The 18,286-nt window shown below is 35.2% G+C and overlaps 1 protein-coding gene across 2 annotated transcripts in view; it reads right to left on the reverse strand.

The window, feature by feature from the left end:
* The window catches only part of AFF2 (ALF transcription elongation factor 2), a 197,575-nt gene that overhangs the window by 34,142 nt on the left and 145,147 nt on the right, over positions 1–18,286 (reverse strand). For both annotated transcript variants that reach the window (XM_053472897.1, XM_053472896.1), the window contains exons 8-9: positions 13,622–13,673; positions 8,601–8,638 (exon numbers count right to left, since the gene is read on the reverse strand). In XM_053472897.1, the coding sequence (XP_053328872.1) occupies positions 8,601–8,638; positions 13,622–13,673 (90 nt within the window). The remainder of the gene's footprint in view (positions 1–8,600; positions 8,639–13,621; positions 13,674–18,286) is intronic.

Here is an 18,286-nt window from a genome sequence, read left to right on the forward strand (position 1 = left end):
GTATTAGATCACCTCAATTTATTTATAAAACAAAGCATTTTTTGGTGAATTCCAAGTCAGGAAAGTCTCATGTTTAACTTTTCCTGTTGCCGTTACAGAGTAAAGTCTCCATCAGTTTATCAGACTTATCCTACCCACAGTCTAGATCCAAAATGGAAGGTAAACTTCTTCAGCACAAGGGAACTAATGAAATCAGGTATGTGTTTGGGCCTTCCGGGGCTACTTCATTAGAGGGCTGAAAGGTTATTTAAAAACTGTCAATAAGCTAGCCTCATGCACATTTTGTATGTATTTTCACAATTTAGGAACCTCTTGGGGGGTCTCCTTCGCTGTAAAGGTAAGTCCAGTAATGGACTTTCTTGCTCAACAGCACCTTTTTACTAAATCTTGTAAACACTTATATGGGGTATATGTTGTGGCTTCTGTTTCATAGAGAAATTAGCTCAATTGCTAAATTCCTTTTAGAGAGGAGATGATACTTTTGATCCCTTAGCCTGACTCCCTACCACCACAGGATAGCACCTACCTGTTATGGGGTTGTATCAGTCATGGGCTTGAGAACTATGCAGGGCTTTTTATTCATTTCTCTACTTTGGGTTGTTCACAAGAACATATTTTAAAATGCAATGTCTCTTCATTGATGTGCATTTTGTGTGTATTGACTTTTTGAGTGTTTTTTGTGACTATACCACGATTGTACCACAAGTTTGGCACAGGACATGACTTCAGTTTATCAAGATTGGAGCACAAAGAATAAATAATATTATGTCTGGTGATGATTTGCTTTGGATTTTGGATGTAGACTTTTTGAGGGACTAGTCTGATATGCTGATGTAGATTTTACCTCTATAATGTTAACATTGCGATAAAATCTGACACTCTCCTGAGTGTCATTCACTGTAGGACACGTTTTTTTAAGTTCTAGCTATTTTTAGCTGAGCTGGTCTCATAACTTTTTTTGTATGCATATTTTAAGTATCTAAACCTGTTCAACAGAATGCTAACATGCATTATTTTGCTATGCTTTAGTGATTAACATAAAGATTTTATTTTTGTAACATCTATTTTACAAATGCATACTATTAGAAAAAGCCCAAATTGCTCAAATTACGACAAGTTAAATTATTGAATACTGTATTCATTAAAAAAGAGCCAATGTTTACAGATGCAGCAATAAAAATTCTAATTTTTCGCTCGGATGAGCACAAATGAATGCATAGAATTTGCTAACTTATAATCAAAAATAATTGAAAATATCTTTGTGACATAAATATGGAAAAAAAACCTAGATGAAAAACTAGAAAATAAAATTCTAGGTTTCAAAATTGAGATCACCACTCAGGATTGTTAACATCCTCTAAAATGTCACCATGCTGTCCATTATCCAATGAATATATCTATAAGCAAGCAAATCCTGGTTTAATCTTTGAAAACATAAAATGAATCACGGTGTAATTTAACTGTAACCTAATATAATCAGGCACCATAATTCAATACGATTTTATTGACTTTGAAAAATCAAAATGCTGTACTGGCATGAAGATGCGAAAATGTATCAAGAGGATTAGTGAATGTTATTTCAGTCAAAATTCACATCAAATGTACTTCCAACCACCAGTAATGAGATGGAACAAATAGAAGCTTTTACATAACTTTTAGAGTTCACATCGTCCAACACAAGAGAGCATCATGATCTATAAAGTGTGCTGTCCAAGTTACACACATATATATATATATATATATATATATATATATATAGTTTTATATATGATAGTTTTATATTAGGAGCAGCCTATAGGCTTATTTACGAAAGCGCAAATTTGTTTAGGGGATGGGGAAACCAAAGTCCCAAGCAAAGGGAGCATGCTAGATTGAATTTCAATTAATAGCAAATGGCCCTCAATTAATAGCAAATGGCATCGAACACCCACATTCTGAATATTACTTAACAGAAGCTGTAGGTGAATATAGCATTAAAAGAAATAAAGAGCAGCCAAGGGCATGCTAGGAGTCATTTTATTTGTAATAACTATAGATTTTTTTGTGTGTATCTCAAATCTATAGTTGTAAAAGGCAGTTTAGGGATTTAAAAAAAAAGAAAGAAAAAAAATGGTAATACAATATTAGCAAATCCTTTGCTTTGATTTAGATCTATTTCTTTTCCAGTATGTGGACAAATCAATTGCGTCGGAGCTTATGCTATCTTTAGTATCTGTAAATGAACAGTGTTTTAATGGATAATGCATAAGAAATGGGACAGAAAAAGAGACCTGATAGTAAATGCATTTTCATTATGAAGATGCTGTTAGATGTTATGGCACGTCTTATTGAAAATTGAGATGGAGAGATTAGATTTTGAGCACAGGAGAACATTTCTTTGAATGACAAGAAAACTCAATATATCCAATCATTTCACGGACACCTATTGGGAACCAGATCTCTACTTGTTCTGATGAGCTCAATACGTTGCTTGTTAAACACCAATGTATTTAGCAATATGCCAGGTAAATTGACTTTAAAGATGTTCGCCATGGCTGATACAAAAGGCTTTTTATGCTTTCTTCTTTTTTTCCCCGACTAAACGTTGCAAAATGGAATGAATCTAGTTTTATTTATTCTTCAACATATTTTGGTTTTTTTAACACAAATACATTTAATCACAGCATTGGAGGTATTGGTTTTAAGCAGAATATTTGACAGATATGGCCAATTAGTTGTCTTGTTCTTTCCCTTAGACCCACCTGAATAGTTACTCAATATAATGAAGATAAGTTTGAGTGACTCATTAGCCAATGAGATCAGTCCAGTCTGACGCAGTTGTTCATCACACCAACAAAATGTGCACTGGATGTCATGTTGGATGGTTTTGGGGCATGTTTGTGGAAAAAATGTCTCTAATTTTATAGTTTAGATCGTAACATATATGGCCATAATACAACAATTCGCACTATTATAATTAAAATTTATATTTCAGTACATGTTTGAAAATATTTTAAAGCTGCCTTGACCTTTTCTTAAATTAGTAAAAGATGTCAACTTTTTAGATAATGACACAGCTAGAATACTGTGAATTTAATTCATTAAGAATATTACATGATCATACCTCCCCACAGTCAACAAACCAGCACAGGTCTCCATTGCAGTTCCCACTTTGCCTACTTGCGAGGCTAGATGGCTGGGGTGGTCACACCTTCTACCCCGCTCACTTACTGGGCTGTCCACACCTAATTCCACCGCCAGCCACCTTCCTTCCTGCCTCCTACCTCCCCCAACACCTGAAATCGGGCATATGCGCCAATAACCATGTTACCTACTGCAAAAAACCTTTACCCTTTGCAGTCAATTTCAAACATACTGCTGCTGTAACGCCAGTTTTCATAGAGTAACGTTAACATTTGTGATGCTTTAAAGGTACTTCTTTACAATATCTTCTCTGGGCCCTGTACAGCAATATACATATTTTGGGACTTTTCGGAAAAAAATTTAATCAATATTTTTGGTAAAAAATTCTTAAGAACAGATCACTTGGCTTATGAATAGCTATCTTTTTTCGAGTGTCACCATAAACAAATGAAAGCAATGTCTTGTAGCATGAAAATATTAACTTTCCCCATTAATATCCCTTTTGACCCTCGGGAAATTCATTTCATATCATTGTGGCGTTTGTGTTTCTACTGTGATATTGCTTGCCAATTACATATCAAATTAATGTTGTATCTACAGTGATAAATATTGTTCCAATTTAATAATCCATAATGAGTACATTAACACCTACGTGGAGCCCATTTAAAAAAAAAAAAACATGTAAATATTCTGTAGTATTGCATTATCTGTACTATTAGCCATGCGATTAAACACGAAAATCTGTTTATGGCCACAGGAATATTTTTTTTTATCTTATACAACCTGCTTCTCGATGTAGAAGTCTTCACGTATTCCCAACACTGAATAAATAAAGCTAAATTAAAAAAAAAAAACTAAAACACAGACAAGGGTTAAGATAGCAAATATATAACCATTATGTACATCAACAGCTTTAAGTGTTTAGCAAGGGAAAGACTGTGACTAATTTAGTATCCCTTGTGCTAAAGTAAATTTACACTATAAGGACACATTAACAGAAGTGGTTAACATTGGAACCCAACATATTGACATTTGTAACATAGCAGCATACACTTGAGTTTCCCAAATTACAATCATTATGCCAGACAAGAGCCAGCCGTGGATTTGTTCTGATGCTTGGCACAGGCTTTAACACACGGCTCATGTCATACATCGTACAACAAAATGGCGAGGAACGCTGCCAAACATGGCGGTAGTAGATAATATGACATATACATGCACAAACAATGATGCTTACCCAACAAAAGAAAGGAGTGCTCTGTGGCTAAAGGAGAAAGATTATCTCGATGCTAAAATCACTCACAGGACATGTCATAGACAGCCTACCACGCTACTTCTCGATAAAGCATTCAAGTATTACGCAACCTAACCAGCTTTCTTGGCCTAAAAGATATACGTATACAGTATATTTATATATAAATGGCTTTAGTATGTATTATTTTTATTTTACCCAAGATCTACTAGCTCAACAAAGCTCTTATTTCCCAAGATTTCCAGTGAAAGTCAAGACACAATTTTAAATCATGGAGAAGCAAAGAACATATTTTGTGTGGACTCTCGTAGACTGATCCTGATAGTTGTCCTATATGTCCCAGAACACGTGATGTATAACTGAGTAACAAATTCCTTTCTGTGAGTTTATATGCCTTATATATATACTATGGGGCGGCACGTTACAGTACCCAGTAAGCAATAAGTGAAATGTATATGGCCGCTGTGATCAACACATTGCTGCTAGATGAACCCCCAAAAACTTAATTAGACATAGGAAAACATTTTTCCTTACAGCAAAAAAGTACTTTTTAAACAAGAACAAAACAATGGCTTTTTTATAGGATGGTAAAATGCATTACATTGTGTTTGTGTCACTTACCCAGACTATGTTTTTTTTTATAAAATCTCATTTGCTGCCTACAATGCTTACCAATCTGAAAAAAATCCAGGAATAAGGCTAAAGCGCTGGCATAATACATAAGATTAATCATGCGCGTTTATTTATAGACAGCAGCTGTACTCAAGCAAAAATCTGTTCTAGAAAATAAATGGTGACTGCGGCAAGATTTAAACATACCTCCCAAGGAAGGTAAACAAGAAAATATCAGTACACAAATGAGTCCATACCTTGAACACGCATATCAAATAATTGCCTCTATTTACTAGCTGGTTCGCCTGTTCTGTACCAAGTTTGAAAAGTAATATTTTTCTGCCATTCTTAATATATTTAGTGCACACGCTACAAGGTGCAATTTGATTACTGACCTGTTATCCAACTAGTTCTGAAAAAAGTCCAAGTAAATTTCCTTAATATGTCTATTTTTCTCTCCTGCCAGAAGGGCTGTTAATGAATTTTCTGCTTCAATGCACAGACAGATTGGGAACTATAGCTGTATATGGCTGGGTATCGTTGCACTGGCAAACACTGCATATTTTTACCCATACATGTTTTCTCTGGAGTACGTTCCTCATCCAGAGGTAATTTTGCAATAAAATCAGCCTCAATTATTGCAAGCGCAGAAAAGATTCCTCTAGGAATAAAAGGGGTAATTCAAAACCTGGAAATGTTGTGCTAGGCAAAATTAACCTTGCAGAAATGTTATTTTCTGAAACATTTATTTCTTGAATTTTTATCTGCTCAATTTATTGATTATGAATGATTATCTACTTGGTGTACAAAATTATTAGAAATATATTTCCGGCTGTTAATAAGTATCTTAGTAAATAAAAGGTATGTTCGGTCTTAGTATATTGTTCTTATGCTTGGGTAGGCCTGGGTATCAGGTGGATTTTGCCCCCAGGATTTGTAAGACTCAACATTACCACTTATTGGGTGCGACGGACCCTGTACTTATTGAGTTAACTTTCAGGAAGATGGCACCATCATTCTCATACCATTAGTCAAGTGGTAAAAGGAAGAAAAACGATTGGCAAGCTCCCCTGAGTGAGTTTTTTCAATGCATAGATGCTTTAAAAGCCTGGGCTAGTATCAAAAAAATCAGCAACCAAAAGTTCTGAAAACAGTATTGTGAAACCCATCACTTGTAAGGATGTAAAGATTTTTTAAAGTAAGCCATCTGCATTCAAGCAGGGATTTCAGTTTCAGTACCCCAGTAGCCATATGTTAATATTAATGGATCAGTGTGACCCCTCGAGATTGATGTAAAAAGCCTAAAACTTGAGGTCGAAACCTGACAGGTCATGCCAATGATGAGTATGAACTATAAGAAAATGCATTGCAAAATGTTACTTGTTGCCCTTACAACAGGACCTCAGGGGTCCTCAGGTGGGATGGCAGATTAAGGAATGGGGAGTGTTAACTTCACATAATAAGAATAGAAAAAGATCTGATCTTGGATTCAGTGTCTTGGTCTTTCCTTGAAGAGTATGGGAAACAACATAAAAAGTCTTCCCCTATACTGTATTAGAATATTTTTAAGATCGTCCCTGAGGAAGCCTTCCGCAGTAAAAGGATGACAATGAGTACCGTTGCCAAAGCTAGGTTGGGTGGGTTTTTGTAGACAGGTGGGGGAAAGTTGCTCCCCTGTCTCCAGCGGGTATTTCTGCCTCAACATCCTACAACCTACAGGAAAGAAAATGCTATTTCCCACATATTTTTCTACATTTTTCTCTGTAATGTCATAATATGGTTATACCAGTGGTAGGGTGTGCAAAACAAATGTTCATTCCCACAGCAATTCACAACAGATGAAAAGGTCATAGTGTCAATAAATAGAAGGTGCAGGTAGGCTGGAAGCTATAACAATTATATCAGAATTTGGAAATAATTTCAATATTTATTTAAAACAACATATCTTTTATCTCAATCTAATCTGGTGAGGATAAGAAATGCCTTTCCCGATCATGTATAAACACATTGACGAAAAACTAATTGCAGGAAATTATGTTTTTGTTATCTTAGAAGCCCTATAGACAACTGATCATTATGTTTTTTTTAATAGATTTAGTGTGCGCTTTATTTGTTTTTGGTATTTCATTTAGGTACAAAAATATGTTCAACTCTCCTGTCACATTGGTATGTAAACCTTATTATTACGCCTTAAGTCTATTAAGATCTCTAGAACTTAACTAATCATGATTATCACAGTACACAAATTGTGTTAAGGGGAATAAAAAGCAAAACGCATCTATGGCAACAAACGCAGGAAAGTAGGACACTTTACATCAATGACATCTATGACTTTTTTTCCATTTTGGAACAGCTGTCAACGACACATTCAACTCATCAAATTAGCGTGTGGCTCTTAGCCAAACCCATTTGCATTTGGAGAATTATACTTTTTTCACACTTGCTAAAAAAAAATCTGAACTACTAGGCTGTAGCGTGTTTTACATTTTATTTCTACTGCATGGAAAGTAATAATTCTTAGCAGGTGTTCCACCTACTCTGGTCGACTAAACACTTTTGTAATAGCATTATAGACACCAGTTCTAGTTATGCCCTTCCCAAAAATTGTATATATTTTTATCTCATTCATATATTTTGGCAGGAACATTTCATTGTCATGTGACACAAAAGCAGGTACTGAATGGTTATTGTCAGACAAGAATGAAATGACAGATCAGCAAAGTTTTATTTGCTTGAACAGTACTTTACATTGTGTAGATAGATGAATGAATGAGTATGAGTATGAATGGTACTGGGGCCATAGAAATATTATCCGCCTGTTATAGTTAAGGTGATGAAGTATCAGAAATTAAGCATTTACATGTTAGCGTACATTGCTGTTTTAATGTGCGGGCTTATTACATTAGGTATCCAAATACATTATATGTTGTTAGGAGGTGACTATGATGGACTTTCAATGCTTCCCTAGTCCATAGCAAGGGATATCAAAAATTAAGCACTGTATGTTATACTACTGATTCAAAAACCGTCAGAAATACACTGGGGTCATTATACAGAAAGAAGCAGCTGAATCACCAGCATCCTAACAGGGATTTTGGCAAGGACATATAGATCATGTCAAAAAGAACGTTGAAGAAAGAGTTCTGAATGGAAAGAGAGAATGAGAGAGCGCTCTAACAGGTCCTCAGAAAAAGGAATACAAGTTCTAAGAGGTCACAGCTCACTCAGGTTTTCATTTTCACAAGTCAACTGAGTAAGGCAACTCCATTTTGTTCTGATTGAGTTGCTTAGTATTTCCAACAAAACAAACAAATGGAACGCCAACATAACACAGTGAAATAATCATAACACCTACAATGCAAAACGGTGACTGTGGATCCCTTTGACAAGTAAAAAGGTCATAAAATCCACTTTATTTTAGAACGTGAAAACAAACTAAAACGGGCATAAGAATAATACATGTTCAAATGCGCTCTTTTATGTCAGTCAGATATCACCAGTAGAACCTCTGATTGGTACATGGAAAAATAATCAAAATTCCTTGCTCATGTGTGTCATGGTTTTACATGTATGTATTGAATTAACACCATATAATGAATACATGCAAACTTACTTCACTGGAATGTTTCTTGGCTTAGTTTTTTCGTTTGCCTGTGGAAAGTAAAACCAAATAAGGTCATATGTAATATTCAGAAACTTTAATATAAATATTTGATCTGACATCTGTAGTGGAGTTCTGATTTGACTAAACAAATTCACTTATCATGTATTATACCAAGATTTTCTGCAGCATCTCCAACACTGGAGACTGGACTTTATGTATTGACCTTGTGCCACAGACTGATTGAACCCACTTCTACATATTATTATCTAAAAGCTCTACAGCACAAAATTCATAAATCACTTCACCATTGGCAAGAAAGTTTGCAAGAGGGTTGTGGTTTAAACTCTTTGAATTCCCTAGTAGATCTATTCACAGGAAGGTCTATGCCAGCCCTGCATAATGCATAGTTTATTAAGTGAGACTTTCTAAAAAAAAAAAAGTTCACTGATTTAAATATGCTTTATACAGGGCCAGTCAAGCTATTCTTGCAGCAGGTCCAGCATAATATGTAGTTAAATTGCTGAGATTCCTCCTTCACTAAATGATGCACTATACAGGGCCAACTCAGCCCTCAGCAGTCCTGCCAATGTTGGTCATTTGTAATGAATCAGGAAAGTAGGGAGTTGAAACCATAAATGAAACTGCAGCTTTTCTGCAAACTCTTTTTAATGTGAAAACCTACAAAGTTATATCTGAGCAGAAGTTTTTAGCAAACGCTTAAAAGAAACTACATTCGCATAGTTGTATAACATGTAATCTTTATATTTCTAAAAAGTTTTTTGGTCACTTTGGGCAGTTTCATATAACATTGGCAAAACATGGCAAAAATATGCCCACTATTAGAATGGAGAATTACAATTATTTTTACAGTTATTTTATTCACTGGAACAAAAGAATCTTTATTTAAATTCAGAATTAAGTTGCAATTCTTTTTTGGTGTTTCAAAATGTTGTTTTTTAAATATCCTCAATGTACAATTATCTTGCTTTTGCAGTTTATCGGCACTTGAACACAAAGTAATTTTCTGTTCAAGTGCTTAAAAGTTGAGACTGACAGTGTTGAAACATGACTGCGCTATATAAACTGCTTTTGGGAGCTGAAGGTTGGTCTGTACAACTCCCTTCGAAAAGTGTCATAAAATTACCATTTTAATTAGCATACTGATTTCTCTTTATGACGATCGTACACGCTCCTGCAAGTGAACAGCAGAAATCTAATGCATTCTGGGCTAAAGGTTTTCTCCACAAGAGACAACACTGAACAATGGAAGATAGTACTACAAAGCAGCAGTGTAGGTTTCTGTGCGGTAACGAGCAATGGAAAACATTGCGTTCTCACGACATTCTAACCATTAATGTCAGCGAGCCAAGCAAAGCCTTTAACATTTATTAAAAATTCGCTACATTATACGTATATACCGATGTGGAATATATATACCGGTATACATAAATATTCTGCTAAAAGATTAAGAACAACACTTTTGAACTTCTCAAACTTTTTCTGCCGTACGGCTGGGCATCCTGGAAACTGTCAGATCCTAGTAGGAACGGTAGTCACATAACAGCTAAAGCATCGTACCCTGTCCTGCTCTGATCTGACCTATTCCCCTAGTTAAAAAGGAAAGGATAAAACTATCATACAACCTAAGCGGAGAAAAGGCCAACTTATGGCCAAACAGATCAATTTCCTCTTGTGTTGGAAATACGCACACTGGATCAACTCAATGAGCACATCTGTGGGCATATCGGTGGTTAGCTGTAAACAGAGAGCCAGGATCCCGTTTATTGCTGAACTCATTGATCTGTGTACAGCCCATTTATCATTCATGAAAAGAGCCAGTGATCTTCACAGTATATTAGAAGGAACAACTCAGATCATCTGTCAACTGCCCTCTTATTTCTGCTTCCCGCTCCACAGGGATTTCATCTCCTTCGATTCTTCTTGAATTAAAATGTTGCTAAGCAACACAGCTGGGGGCTCCAATGGCTTCAGTCTGTCAAACTGTTTAAGCAGCTGGAGATTTTTTGTGGCATTTTTTTTTTGCTTTTCACTATTATTTTTTTAAATAACACATAATTATGGAATACAAGCCATACATGAATACACTCCCCCCCAAAAAAACATATGTTCAATAGAAAAAGGGCCAAAAAGCCCCTTTTCACATGTAAATTTTTGATGATGAAATTCCCCATAACGACTTCTTAGTGCTAACCCGGTATTTTATTTAAAATGTTGGGGTAAATTTTGGCATCATGGAAAATGTTGAATATGAAAAGAATACAAAAAGAAACTGAAATTTACATTTCTTTATCTGCCAAAAATATTGTACTGCTAATAGTGTTATGGCTTTCGCAAAACAGTCATATTTAAAAGGACTCTACACACATACATGGATATGGAATGAGTGAAAGTTAGGCCTATCCTTGAGGGTATGGATAATGAGTAATTAAGGAGCAAAGTTTACTCAATGGTCATATTATTGAGTTGGTTCCATTATCAACCAATGGAATGCTCCAGTCAGTATGAACCTTTTATTGGTTGCTATGGCGATCACTACACAAAGTGTTCTCAGTAGAGTTTGCGGGAAAGTTGTGGTTTCATCTCTCTCACTTCACTATTGATTATAAAGGGCCAACACGGGCAGGTTTCTCCCCTTTAGTGAATTCTCCTCTTTGCACCAGAGGCACATTTTATACACTCTGGTTATATTGTCGGGTATTCACTTGTATCAAGTAATGAGTTGTCCCGATTTGTACATCAAACTATAATGTCGCTGTAAAAATACAAAAATTAGTATTTTTACTATGCATACTCAGAACAGAGTCTTAACCTATCTTTTATAAGATAACAAGTCACCCAAGCACGCCACAAACACAAGAAAAACATATACCAAGTGAGCTTTAACGATACAGTATTATTTGTGATCAAATGTATGTGGATTAGCATGTATGAGGTTTACTTGTAATAACTGAATAGTTAAATAATTGCGAATTGGCAGGAGAGTTTGCAGTTGAGTTGCACTCTCACTTCACTATACTTTATCAAGGGCCATCACTAGCATGTTTCTCCAGCAATAAAGTCTGAGCTGGCCCTGTAAGATGCATAATTCAGTATATTGAAGGAGTCGAAACCACGAGCCTTTTATATATATATTAAATTATCGCCTAATGCATATCTTCTAAAAAGCAAACCTATATCTTTAAATATATTATAACAATGTTTAACTGCTGTATACACGACTGTTCTGCTGAGTGAGATTGTCATAATAATTTTAAATCAGCACAATGAACAAGAAAGAAATTCCCTTAAGGAAAGCTAAGCAAATGTTTACTTGCTACTAAAACATGCAATGGTCAGCACAATATCTGGAAAAGGGGAATTAAAATATATCAAGCTGATGATAAATCAGATCTTAAAGGAAGGCTATTAAATAAAAAAAAAACGTCAATACCCTGGTCTTTGCAAAAAACATTTGAAACTGATTATGCTTTTTATGCTGAAAGATGATGTCTTTATCTACAGATCTTTTATTGAGCTGTGAGTCCAGCATCAATAGCTTCTCCTCAAACATAAATGGAAATTGATTCCAGATCTGACCCTTCATTTACAATGTCTCACTAATCCGACGTAACCCCATCAAATAGCAAAGGAGTACGTATTTATTAGATAGCGTAGCTCAATCAGAAATAGTTCTGTGTTACACAAATATAAGCAATGGTTCCGGAACCTTTTTATCTTGGAAGGTTTTTACGGTCATTTATCATTTGCTTAGTCAATAATTTGGGAGAGTACCAACATATATTCCCGGGGTGTTTCTCCTTCATGAAAACACAGCTCTCCATAGTATTTCTCATAGAAAGGTGTAATATTAGTTTATTACATCCTCAACAATAAAAACCAAAGTTATCCCTGATCTCCAATGCTTTTAAAATTCTGGATTAACTTGCTGAATTTGTGTAATGAAGTAGATGACCCCTGGGTCTATCTATGTATTTGATATTGTGGACCTGCCGATATAATATAAATTTAGGTTCAGATTATTTTTGTATTGGATTGCATCGAGGGGCCATGCCACACTTACTGAAAAAAACCCCTCAGATAAAGAGAACCAAGTCCACCAGGGTTCAAGTGAATTGTAGGAGACCTTCTCAAGTTATACAACTTATTCTACAGCCAATACATTAGCCAAACACGTTAGGCTATGTGTTTTCCCAACACTGTATTGACTGTACAATAAATGATACTAAGGAAGGATGTCTCCTAGAATTGATGTGAACTCTGGTGGACTTGGTTCTTTTCAGCTTTTAGTCTATGTTCTTCCAGTTTGGGAAACTGTGAGAACCAAGCCATTGCTGGCTTACACTATTATCGGGAAGGGTAACCTCAGCCGGTTTATTTCATTTACTACACCAGGGTCTGCTCCATTGTTTTCTTGCCATGCCAAACTTTCTCTAATTTGAATTAGCACAGTGGCAGAAAAGGCAAGGATGTTTAATACACATATTTTTCTTGCCCAGTAAAGCATTTGATGTAGGCTGTCAAGGTGAAATGACAACATATCTCTTCCAGTTTCATCTTTGCGTAACACATAGAATCTCAGATTCATCTATGTTCAACTAATTCATTATCTCCTGATTTTTACTATATGTTGAATTTCTATCATTATGAATGAGAAATGAGAAATGAGAGTGACTCTTGTAACAACTCTCCCCTAATAAAACACAGGAAACATTAGGGATCGCTATAAGCACATAATAAATCCATATGAAATTGAAAGTATTTATATGGCATTGAGCGACATATGTATTTAGGGAAGGTCTTCTAGGTTGTACCACTGGCTTGATGGCAACCAGTAAATTATAGGCAGTCCAGAACATATATTGCCCACCATTTACTAGTTGTTGTGGGTCATTAAGGCAGCTAAATCAGGATGGTGGAAGTTATATTCCAACATCAGCAGTAGAGCAAGAGGTTTGATAAAGAATCCATTCTGATTCAGAGTTATTTCTTGTATCTAATTGTAAATATACCTGCTCATTGTCGTCTTCATCACTGCTCAACTTCAGATCATCTTCAAGCATTCTGTAAGAGAAAATTATACATCTAATATTATTACTTAAGTACCATGAAGCATACACTAGCAGTTTAGGAACAAAATTCCCATGATGTTCAGCTAGCAATATGGCTGCTGCATATTAATGCTTGGTCAACATCATGGGAGTGGTAGTCAAGAGAGGTTAATGTTTTGTAGTGTTGTGTGTCTCTGTGATGCACAGCAAACATACAAAAAAGGCACATACAAGTTTGGAACCAAAATAGCACACTTGGACAGTTTTGGCTAGCATTTGGCACTCAAAGTGTAGTTATTTCTCAACCAAATGGATGGCTGAGAATGATAAGATATGCATTCCACAATAGCTATGTACCAATTCATATTGAAATAAAAGCGAACCTTTGGGACTCCAGTTGTTGAGTGCACACTTTCCCATGATGCTTAGCATGCCAGACTAGTCTCAACAGCTGGAGTGTTAACTAACCCCAGCTGCAATACATGTTTGAAATAAACTACCTTGTGTCTGCAGCATGCAAACTGCATCTCTGCTCAGGTGGGGACTCTGTGCCTGTGAAGGAGCAGCTACCAGAGTGAAAGAGAGGAGACAAGCTAGAGGGAGAGGAAGAGAGTGGACCAAACTACTCTTCTGGGAAGGGGGGGAGTACAGAATGAAATAAAAGGTTTTTTTTGCTGCACTCCACTGACTACCAGGTGTTTTTGCTCTCTATGTCTAGTTTACCTACTTTAAATGGCATACTATTTCTCATCCCCCTGCTGCTGATCCGTTGGGCCCCTTTGAAGCCCCCCCAGATGCCCAAGTCCCAGTTGGGACTGCATTTCTTTCAGCAAGAAAATATCTTACTGTGCATTCATATAATAAAGGATATTTGTGAGTGCAAGATGTGCACAGGTCATTTACTAGCACCTTCATCCGAACTGACAGCATAATTACCTGGGCAAGAAATGTATTTCTGCAAATCAATACACTAGCTATGTACACATCAATTAACCATTTAATTTAAATCCATAAAAATGTGTTAACAGCAGTTTGTATTGTTATAAGTCACTGGTGCATAAACATGTATTAAATCGTATTATATTCATGTCACGCTTTGAAGTTACTCTTTACATAACACATCTGTACAGCTACATCTGTATGTCAATTGTTAACAAATGTTGCCAGCCCTATAAGAGACAATTGCAAGTAACATCTTTGTGATACTTTATTACACAACAGCAGAGCAATTAACCTTTGTGACTCATATTAATCCTACATGTAGAAAGCAGTATAATGTTTTTTTTTTCTCAATATTTGTTTTCAGAATGTACATGTTGTCTGCGAATAACCTCATTTATAATTAACATTCATCAACTAAAGTTTACTTTAGTAATCCAGGTATTGTAGTAGAAGGTCACACACTCCTACCTAATTTGGTCAGGATGATTCATTCACTGGGATGTGACATATAACTGAAAAATATATTTCTACATAATAACAGAAAATAGAATGTTGAAGAAAACCAATGTAAAAATATTTTAAAGAATAGCACCTTCACAAAAGGATAAAAATGTGAAGTTTTTACTGATGTACTTTTTGTAGACGGCATCAAAAAACAATTAACAAAGTTAAACCTACATTTTGGGAAATATTTGTCATGAAAAAGATGAAAATTAAATAAATATTATCTATTTTAAATTGAGTTTAGAAGCATTGAATGTACAGAAAAAAATGCTTCCGCAAAATGACCTTAAATTCAAGTAAATTGATACAACAGAATTTGTCTTGGAAGCTAATATATGGACTGTAGTCAATTGTCATTGTTGTTTACATTAATCTATATTTTGAAAATTCAAAATGGAACTAGATTGTAAGCTCACAAAAGCAGGGCTCTCTTCTCCTTTTATATTATTTTGTTATTGTATATGATTCTAAATTATTTCACTGGCTGTGTGCTACGGAATCTGCTGGCGCTATATAAAATATAATGAAATATAATAAAAAATCCAATGTAAAGACCATTTCTATGATTACTCCCCTAAAGCTTTGTAGTACGCACATTGACATCATGTCATACATAATGGAGCGATCAGCTGTGCATTATTTTAGATATTTTATTCTCTTTCTGAAGCACTTTCACATGTTGTATGTCTCCTTAAAAAGATGTATTAAAAATTGGGAGAGAATGGGACAAAGGAAGAAGGAACAAACGGCAGAGGATTGGAAGGCACAGTAAGGCACAGAACAAAGGGAATGAAAACTATTGACTTTTAAAGACGAGAAAACCTTTTAGGACAGTAAATAAAGAGAATTGCCAGTTTGTATCTTTAGATGTGTTACCATTTTTCTCATTGTGATCATGATTTGTGTGTATTATTTCAGCACCCTGCGGCCTTGGTCATTTTGGATCAAACAACAAAAAGTAATTTAGCTGCACACTACAATAGTATATTACTGAAAAAAGAATGATTTTACGTAGGTGTTTTTTTTTTCAATCCATGAAAGCATTTTGTACTATAATGTCATAAAATTAAATGGACACATTCACACACTTATTTTGGAGACTAATTTATCTTTTGGTTAAATGAAAAAAAAAACTGATATAGACATTAGAAATAATGAGCTTTGAACTAGTTTTTTATGGGCTTGCATTTTTAAAAAATACTAATGCACAATTGCTTTGAACCATCTTTATTATTATTGTTTTTTAACCCTCTCTACCTCACTAGCATTTAGTCTACATCAGATATAACTGATTTCCTCTAAAAACCTCCTTTTGGTCTCAGTGAACAAAAATAAGGCTTCTACATCATTGATCTAGACAGGTAAGCTTAGGTCAGTTGGTGTGCCTTAGTTCCTGTGTGCATTGGCATCACCAAATCTACCTCCAAAAAGCAGTCTTTCTGGATCTAGCTCCACCGTGGCATTTTTAAGGTCAAAGAGCGTCCCTTATGCTTTTTACTAGTTTTATTGTTTGAGATAAAGGTAAGCAGAAAAGAGGACATTGTGGTATAATTCCAGAGAAGATTATAAAAAGATGCTTCTAGTTGGTGAACCAGTGGTTCGAGGTTTCTGAGTCAGATATTAGTTTGGCTCAATAAGTGAGACTATATATTCTATAAAGTACTCTTTTTTTAAGAAACGTGGTTTATTTAATGTTTTTACGTGTCAAATAAGTTCCCATGTCTATATGGTCAAACAGAAACTCAGCAATTACATGAATAGACTTATTTTAATGTCATTTCAGATGACCTTTGTGAAATAAATGTCTTTTCCTGTCTTTCAAGGATTGTTAATTAGATACATATTCAACTTAGGTTCTAAACCAATTTTTGAGAAGGTTATTTTTAAATTATCTGGCATAATAGCAGAATTGCATTCGTTTGTGTGGAGAGCACTTATTTCTAGAGTGGTGAATAAGTCATTATTCTGGGGAACACAAGAGAGAGAGAATAAAGTGTCATCAAAGAATCCAGTGAAATGTCTTGTAGCTCCTAAATGAAACAGGTGTTGCCTACCTATTGATATATGCTTTTTGGATCTCTGAAGTAGATATCAGATCGACTAATCTGCTTCATGTAGTGTGCAAATTTGCAAAAATGTAACGCAAATTCAAGGAGCAGCTTTAGGATTTTAGGAGCCCTAAATTGTATTGGGGTCTCACCATTAATATAAGCAATAATGATACGTAAACACAAAATATAGGACCACAAATCTAATTTAAAGCAAATACATCAATGTGATAAAAAGACTCTTCTTATGCCTCCACGGGTCCTTTGGACCTACAGGTTTCCTAAGCAGCTGCTTTATCAGTTTATATGGCATTACCACCCGGGGCTGGAACGTTACTGCCTGTTAAAGGATTAATCTGGCTATGCTGCTGTTAATACTTAACAAGCTACTAACATAATTACGTGCATAATTTGAACATAGCTTTAAACGTACATAAAGTACAGATGAGTAATAAAATCGGAACACACTTAATGTATAATACATTCTCTAAAAAGATAGATGATAAGAAAACTCCAATATGCTTAATTTTGTAAACATTTCTTAGAGCTCTGTGTGAGAGGCTAATTAGGCTTTGCAAAAGTTTTTCTTCACATTCACAGCAAAACCTTAAACACTAAAAATTGTGGATTAATTAAAACTCTGCAAAAGGAGAAATCATTTTATTTTGGATTAGCTGCATTTTTAAGACAGCTGACAGTATACTACACAGGAATTAATGAGCAAGATTTATGACTGCATTTGGGTTAAGCAGCGTCTGCTTATTCCTTGGTGTCACCATTGAAGTAATGACCGGGTTGTTACAACTTGAAGAACAGTGAAATGAAAGGGTATGGCGATACAGAATGTAGGCGGCAGATTCCCTACATTTAGGAATTGATTTGTAAATAGACTATTTGATTGAATCAATTTGTTAAGTTGAAGTAGAAACAACTAATGAACAACGGATGGGCACTAAATGAGATCCCTAAAGTTTTGGTAGTAACCGGCTAACTTTATCAAGAGTTAGGTATTGTATGAAATAACTCAACCTTTTGCTCAAAAGCACTGGGTTGATTGGAGTTTTATCATTAGTGTTCCCTTAAATTGTGAGATGTTAGACTGAAGGTTTGGATACATATTCCTTTTAGACAG

This window comes from Spea bombifrons, chromosome 8 (assembly GCF_027358695.1).
Source record: "Spea bombifrons isolate aSpeBom1 chromosome 8, aSpeBom1.2.pri, whole genome shotgun sequence".
In the NCBI taxonomy this organism is placed as follows: domain Eukaryota; kingdom Metazoa; phylum Chordata; class Amphibia; order Anura; family Pelobatidae; genus Spea; species Spea bombifrons.